Below are 8,502 nucleotides of genomic sequence, written 5' to 3'. Positions count from 1 at the left end.
AATAGCTCCAACCAGGTTATGTCAGAAGTGATGGAAATATCTGCCTCGGCATGTGGAGCCAACATTCTTTTCTATTTTTAGGCGACATTGTGAGCAGGCAGAGGAACCAACTATTTAAAAAAAGAAAGACAAAAAAAGAAGCTTTTATTCTAAACGTCACAGCATTGGTTTAATGAACAAATACAAATTGGGCCTGCATTGATGACCCCCAAGCACACTGGGGTTTCACAATGTCCTGTGAATTGTGTTTTAATGACTGAAGAATACAAAGCAAATGACCACGAGCACAATAGATAATACTTCATTACCTCTATTTTCTCAACATTAGATAGACAATGCTACATTTTCTGGACCAACCCAGGGACTGTCAGCAGAAGGACACACCTGTTTCCTTCCTTTAGACCAGTGGTTCCCAAACACTGGGTCGGGAGACTCGGGACCATAGAGTTATAGTGTCGGGACCCATTTGTTGGTCGCCGACACATTTGTATGGGTCCCTTAATTTTTTGTTTCCTATATTTTGTTTTTAATTATTATTATTTCAAACCATTTTCAAAAAACATTACCAAAAAAGCAAAATTTTTCATGATTAAAAACATTTCCTTATAAGTAATTTCATGAATAAATATCAAACAAATGTTTAAGAAGTAGTGAAAACAGCAGATCTACAATCTTTGTTTGCTTATTTTTTTTGTTCTTTCTTTCAATTTGGTTTTGCTTGAGCACAATGACAAATGATAAAGGTTTTATACTGTATATAGCATGTTGTTTATACAGATGCTAGGTTTGACGTTTACCTAGTTTATTTGTTTTTTTCTTTGCACTCTATTTAAAGTGACCATTTGCCCAGAGGTTTCTCTTTATGTCCCTTCAGCCATTGAATTTGAATTTGATTGAAACGTAAAATGTATTTTATGTTGTCAGATGCCTGTATGTTGTTGTTAGGTTGGTGTGTGTAAGTAGGCTATGTGTGTGCTGTGTAGGTCCAGCCTGCAGAAATGTAACGTGTGTGGGTTCGCACATCTACATATGTGTGTGAATGTGTGAGCACTGCTGAGCACAGCTGTGTTGTGTGTGTGTGTGTGTGTGTGTGTGTGTGTGTGTGTGTGTGTGTGTGTGTGTGTGTGTGTGTGTGTGTGTGTGTGTGTGTGTGTGTGTGTGTGTGTGTGTGTGGTTGCTGTGAACAAGGCTTTGCTGCCCCCTACATCTCTGCCAACCATGCTAGCCTTATAGGGCATGACCCTTCATGACCCTGGCAGCTGAACCGTAAATTATCCTCCATCTCTCTCTCTCTCTCTCTCTCTCTCTCTCTCTCTTTCTCTCTCTCTCTCTCTCTCCATCTCCGTCTCTCTCTTTCTCGTTCTCTCTCTCTATCTCTCTCTCTCTGTCCTCTCCATCTCTGTCTCTCTCTCTCCCCCATTAAACATTTAACCACTCAATATCATTCAAATGTCATTCCATTTTCATAAAATGTTGAGAATAGTTTGTAGTTTCACATAAGTAACTATTGGAGGATGTCTTGATGTTGCTATCCTGAGCTGTTTCTGTTTACTTGGATTCTTACACCTGGCTCCTACTTTTTGCATTTGACTCAAATTCCTGTGTAAAATATTCATAATTTCTCGGTTCAACAACATTTTGTATGAGCTTTTCTTTCCTTGTGTTTACAGATGCATTATCTATTACGTTTAGGAATGCTCACAACAGCTCATCAGCCAGTTGTCAATGTTGATGATCATACTCATGCAAACTGTTGATATGCTTATTCCATTTGGGAAGATAATAACAAGCACATTAAAGCACATGTCATAGTAAATCGTACAGTTTTCTCCAATGTTTGCCTACTTTATGGTTATGTCAGAAGTGATGGAAATATCTGCCTCGGCATGTCCCACTAAAGGGATGCAAGCATTCATGTGGTTAAGCCATCTCTAATAGTGATTCTCTACCTGTAATCAGGTCCTTGCCATTTTTCTTATTATACTATACAGCGATAAACCTGCCCTCTAGTGGTGTGTATGGGCATACGTGGATTATAGTTTTTAATCTTCTCATCTTTTCAATAGTGTTCTATGTAGGAGAGGGCTGCGACTGAGAGCTCTGGGGTCACAAATATATCTATGTGATATGAAAACCACCAATGGTTAGGTTAAAAGTGTCTGCATTTGCCAGAAAAGCCAGATTATTCATTCATACTCTGACAGAATTGATTGATTGATTGATTGATTAGAAGTTTGCATAGGGAAGGGTACAGTTTCATGACAGTATAGTTCACTGGTACAAGGTCAACTAAAAGGAAACTCAGGTGGCTTATGTCCATTGAGATCCTTCTCTTTAACTCATAACATTGAATGACAGACAGATAGAACACTATGCAGTGTAGATAACATCAGAAAAACAGATAAACACAATAAACAAAAGAAAAGGTCAAATAAAAGGTATTTACAATGAAGGGCCAGGGGGAGCTGGTTAGGCTAGGTTTTTTGTTACCAGTTTCGAGTGGCAGCTGCCTGTAAGTGGTTTTTCAGAGTGGTTTTAAAGGAGGTTAGGGATTTACACTCCTTTAAGGCCTTCCACATTCATTTTAGTGGTATAGCAGGAGAACGAATTTCACCCTTTGTTTAGAGATGAATTGAACATGGTCTGGGGCACTGCCTCTGGTGTTGTAATTGTGGACATCTTTGACGTTTTGGAACTTGGAAGTATTTAGTCAGGTACATGGGTATCTTAGTGGTGTAGTGTATCTTGTACACCAGGCCCATTGCAAGATGCTGTACTCTGGCATCTACTCTGAGCCATCTCAAGAGATATGTGGGTTCTACAACGTGAGGGTGACTGGGAGCATTTCCCCCCATAAAACAAGGAAACAGGATCTCAAACAAATTCAAGAGTTGAAAAGCCAAACGTTATCTGCTCAATCCGATTGAAAAGGATATCTAGTGTTAAAGGACAACTTTGTTTTTTTACAACAAGGGTTCATATTTAGATAGAAAAGATGAGTGTTAAAATGTTTTCATTTTACTGCTTTCTATTGTTTTAGGCCTACAAGTGTCTGTCACTCACTCACACACACACTCTCTCTCTCTCTCTCTCTCTCTCTCTCTCTCTCTCTCTCTCTCTCTCTTATATATATATATATAATATGTATATACACAATAAGCCAGCAATGTCTTTGTTACTATTTACACATCTGCCAATGAAAGATTGCGGTGCATCTTGGGAATGTGTTTATTGGTCTAATTAGCCACTTGCATGCATGCCCCCAACCTGCATGGAAATCAATATAGTTAAAAAGTAAATGAAAACATTTTAACACACCAAGTTGTCCTTTAAATACAAAGTGGTAGACAGCTACTCATGACTATTCCTTCCTGTTAAATGTAATGAGTTGAGGTGTGATTATAGCCTGATTTAAGCTTTGATGCCAAAGTACCATGCAATGTGTCGTTCGTTCAATGGAAATAACATATTTTATGTTAGTTATGTTCACTTGTTGGCCTCTATGGGCCCAGTGGCAATTAAACAAAGGGTCCTTTTTCTCCCTGTCAAGCAGCTGTCATTGAATACTACCACCGTCATTCATGATTTTCTTCTCATCTCCTCCTCAGGAGAGAACAGGTTTTTGGTTGGGGGTAGCGGGGGGTGGGGGGTGTATTAACTCATATCAAGGGGCATCCTTCAAATCTTGACAGATCTTGACAAATCTTGACACAAGGACGTCCGCTATTCATGGCACGCTAGGCAAAAGTGTTGCTCTGCTTTTTTTACTCTATTCCCCCCGTGACCCCTCCTACTCTTGGCACGGCCATGGTGGGTGAAGGGTGGGAGACAGAGAGAGGTGTGGGTACAGCTGCAGCCCCCTTCTTCAGATGTAAATGCATGCATTTTGTCAACTTTTGTCAAGTATCACGAACAGGCTGTAGCCAATGAGGGCACAGCGAGCACCAAGTGTCACAACCAATGAAAATGGGCCTAGCCAGTATATAAGCCGAGAGTGAGTGCTTGAGAGTTAGGTGACCCTACTTTGTCTTAGGAGAACAGGCTGTAATCCCAAGGACTGTTAGTACCTCAATTCTTGTCTGGACGTGCAGGTAAGGAAAAGAAAGATTTTTTTTTCTACCGTAAAGCTCTGCTAATTTGTTGTGTGGAATGAAGGATAGAACTAGCCTACAGATATATGGACCTACATGGACATTTAAGAAACAATTTAAAAATAGAAACAAATGCTGGTATATCTGGATGTTTTTTTTTTCTTCTTCCTTTTTGTCCATGGGTATTCATTCAAAGGAAGAGTGCATAACATTTTGTGACAACAGATTGGACTCTGGGACGACATTAATTTGAGATGTATTGGACTTTAAAGGCCAGAGAGCCATTTAGTAATTCCAAAGTGTAAAGTAACTTGTATTTTAATGCACATTTCCGTTTTTCTCTCTCTCTCTCTCTCTCTCTCTCTCTTTCTCTGCAGTGTAACTTAAGAAACGCAATCATGCCTTTCGGAAACACCCACAACAACTTCAAACTCAACTTCAAGAGTGAAGAAGAGTTCCCTGACCTGTCCAAGCACAACAACCACATGGCCAAGGTCCTGACCCCAGAGCTGTATGCCAAGCTGAGGGACAGGCAAACCCCCAGTGGTTTCACCCTGGACGACGTCATCCAGACCGGAATTGACAATCCTGGTGAGTGTCACAAGTGCCACTTAAAAGCATAACATCACTGTTGTAAACTATACAAACACAGACTTACAGCATATTATGTTGCATAAGACTGCATCAAGACGTTACAGTTTTTTTCGATTGCTAAAACACATTTTTCAAAAATTTGGCACAATTTTCACAACGTTTACTTCTGTCCCCAATCGCTTGACTCAATTTGTTACTACTTTAGATTTCCTTATCATATTAGACTCTGACTTTCCTTCTTTACACTCTGATGTAAATTTCACATCACCTTGTTGTCAAAACACAAGACACACTTTTCAGGTTTGCACACACTTCTCACATAAAATCTCAAAGCATCAATCCACAACACACAAATATTCAAATCTCTAAACTTTCGGGTCAGGCGAGCAATTCAGAGCCAGGTCCCACTGCTTCAGGCCATGGAGGAGGCTTGTGGAGATGTGGGCTTTGAGGCCTGTCAGGGCTTCATGCGGCACTCTAGGCCAGGGGTTTTCAAAGTGGGTGATGGGGCACCCTGGGGTGCCACGACGGCAGTCCAGGGGTGCCGCGAGATCATTTGATAATATTTGGAATTTATTTGGACACTTGAAAAAATATTATTTAGTATAATTTTAAACTTGAAGTACAAAGTTATTTTCAGTCAGTTCTAACCAAAATGGCTATTATCTCAACGTTTTCCTCGCAACATACTGTAATCACTAAAATATTGTCACTCTCGGGCAGAAAACTTGTATCTCCAAGTTTCAAATGTGTACGTCTTTTGGTAAAGCAAAGCCCTGCTACATCATACAAGACTGTCGCACAAAACTATTGAAAACAGCCGATCTACAAGCACACGTGTTTGGAGTGTTTGGGGGTAAACGTTTGGACCTACAGTCAATAAAATGTTTTGTCTGCATATTTGTGTGCTGTTTTATGTTTGTCTATGAGATTAGTGGAGATTAGTGGGCATACACTGGGTCATTTTACAAAAAGGGAATTGGTTCATTTACCAGAGTAATTGACATTCATTCAGTGTGTTCCATTTCGACAATTGTGTTTTCAATTTTGCTCTTCAGTGTTCTGTTCATGCTTGGTAGTGTTCAGCCAAAAGCTAGTTGTGTTTATTCAATGAATGCATGTGCGTGTCATGTGAAAATATGGCTGTGTTTACCAAATGAAAACACGAGTTCCATTTTGTGAACATGTTAAGAGATTTGATGGCAAAGAGTTGTTTTGCAAAGGGATGCCAGGGTTTAGCAATTTGTGTTTGATGTTTGGAGTTTTGTGTGTGCAGTTTTGAAACAAACGTACAGTTTTGAAAAATGTGTTTTAGCAATCGAAAAAAACTGTAACTGAACACAGTGTTGCCCCAGTGAGTTACAGTCTTAAAAATCAGGCCTATGAACAAGTGCTATTTGAACGAATGACTCATGTGTTAATAACTTACGTGTGAACATTGTTTATTACTGCCAGTTTGTGTAAAACAGTAGATATTCTGCCTGTGTTTAGGTCACCCCTTCATCATGACCGTCGGCTGCGTTGCCGGTGATGAGGAGTCCTACGAGGTCTTCAAGGATCTGTTGGACCCCATCATCTCAGACCGTCATGGTGGATACAAGCCCACCGACAAGCACCCCACCGACATGAACTTTGAGAACCTGAAGGTAAGGCAGAACATTTCTCTTGAAGAAACAAACAATACATCTAAAGTGTTTTTAAACCCGGCTTTCCTCTCTGGGTGATTATTCATATCAATTGTGATCAGAAACATACTTTTCCTGTCTTTAGGGTGGTGATGATCTGGACCCCGCCTATGTTCTGTCCAGCCGTGTGCGTACTGGCCGCAGCATCAAGGGATACACCCTTCCCCCCCACACCAGCCGTGGCGAGCGCAGAGCTATCGAGAAGCTGTCCGTTGAGGGTAAGCGGCATAACTATTGATAGCTTGACATGCATGTACAGGGCTGAGCAGTAAGCTAGGGCTGATGATAAACAATAGACTGCCCACAAAGCAATGGAACAGTCTCTGAATGCTGCTCCAAAAAATTAGAATGCTCAGTGTCCTTTGATTACCGCAACAATGAAGCCCATGTCACCGTATCTGTTTGTGGTAACTGTTGTTTAGATGGAAAAGGTTTTGAGCTCAATGTGTCTTCATCTCCACAGCTCTGGCCCCCCTGGAGGGTGAGTTCAAGGGAAAGTACTACCCCCTGAAGTCCATGACTGACGCCGAGCAGGATCAGCTGATCAACGACCACTTCCTGTTCGACAAGCCCGTGTCTCCCCTGCTGACCTGCGCTGGTATGGCTCGTGACTGGCCCGACGCCAGAGGCATCTGGTGAGTACAACTTATAATTGTTGGGACATCGATTAGTCAAATGGTTGCGTGTGACTTCTCAAACTCACGTCTCAGCACCTGTTCTGTCCCTATACACAGTCTCTGTGCTTTGACTGACTTTCTGCATCACTTTGTTTCTATAGGCACAACGACAACAAAACCTTCCTGGTCTGGGTGAATGAGGAGGATCATCTCCGTGTCATTTCTATGCAGCAGGGTGGCAACATGAGGGATGTCTTCAGGCGTTTCTGCCAAGGCCTGGCCAAGGTACCTGTCGATCACATTACGAAATAAACTTAAACATCCTTGTGCAGTTAGATGAGGACACTGAATAATTGAATGCTAATTGACTTGTATCATCCACCAGATTGAGGAGGTCTTCAAGAAGCACAACCACGGTTTCATGTGGAACGAGCATCTCGGCTACGTGCTGACCTGCCCATCCAACCTGGGAACCGGACTGCGTGGTGGAGTCCACGTCAAGCTGCCCAAGCTGAGCACACACGCCAAGTTCGAGGAGATCCTCAAAAGGCTGCGTCTGCAGAAGCGCGGCACAGGTGGCGTGGACACTGCCTCCGTGGGTGGCGTGTTCGACATCTCCAACGCTGATCGTCTGGGCTCCTCCGAGGTGGCACAGGTCCAGCTGGTGGTTGACGGCGTCAAGCTCATGGTTGAGATGGAGAAGAAGCTGGAGAAGGGAGAGGCCATCGACAGCATGATTCCTTCCCAGAAGTAAAGAGGGACACAGTGTTTTGTTTTTCTACTAACCATCCATCTGGAATCGAGCCAACTGACTGGCGTGCAGAGGAAAACGCCACTCACCTAGAGACTCTTTGACTCTGCTCACCTCTTCTTTTCTTCCTTCCAACTTTTCCCTCTCTCCTTGATTCTTCTTTTTTCCATTTCTTTTCCTCTTTCCACCATGTTTTTCAAGTTCTCTTTCTTTCTGTCTGTCGGTAACATCCCTGGGATCAGCCTCCACTGAGTCAGGTTTGCCTGGCAACATGTGGCATCACCTACATTTGGTTGTGAACTGTAATTATTGTTGGTAATCATCAATAAAAAAAAACATTCCCTTGAAACAACCATACAAACATATCTCCGTCTTTTGTTTTGTAACAGCTGCTCCTTAAATTCAGTGGTAAATACAACATTGTACACACACAAAATGACAAAGTGCACCTTTATTTTACATAAGTAGTCTACTCTTGTAATGCTTTCAGAGATCATCATTCGTTGCCAGTATAGCTAAGCACTGCAGTATGCCATGAAACCAGTCAACTAAAAGGATAAAGACCAGGCATCATCATTTTAGGGGCCAGGCCACTTGTTGTCAATTTTTTTAGGGCACAAAGGCCAAATGCCAGGGCAGGGAAGGCCATCAAATAAAACAAGATTTTAGTCCATTGAAATAATTTACAATCTGATTCATGCTCAGCCCTGCACCAATCAAAGTCACTGGAATGGTTTAAAGATGGGGACTCGGGAGTTAAGATT

At 41.9% G+C, this 8,502-nt stretch overlaps 1 protein-coding gene across 1 annotated transcript; it reads left to right on the top strand.

Moving 5' to 3' along the window:
* Positions 1-4,489: 4,489 nt before the first annotated feature.
* On the top strand, positions 4,490-7,741 carry LOC308302666 (creatine kinase M-type-like; the record flags this gene model as incomplete). Its single annotated transcript, XM_080746951.1, has 6 exons — positions 4,490-4,682; positions 6,177-6,331; positions 6,456-6,588; positions 6,834-7,005; positions 7,149-7,272; positions 7,373-7,741. The coding sequence occupies 6 exons, from the start codon at positions 4,490-4,492 to the stop codon at positions 7,739-7,741; spliced, it is 1,146 nt and encodes a 381-aa protein (XP_080603077.1).
* Between the last annotated feature and the right edge of the window lie 761 nt (positions 7,742-8,502).

Source organism: Nannobrachium achirus (assembly GCF_963921795.1).
Source record: "Nannobrachium achirus genome assembly, chromosome: 18".
NCBI lineage: Eukaryota > Metazoa > Chordata > Actinopteri > Myctophiformes > Myctophidae > Nannobrachium > Nannobrachium achirus.
The sequence above is the reverse complement of the archived record's forward strand: the minus strand, read 5'-3'. Positions and strand labels throughout refer to the sequence as shown.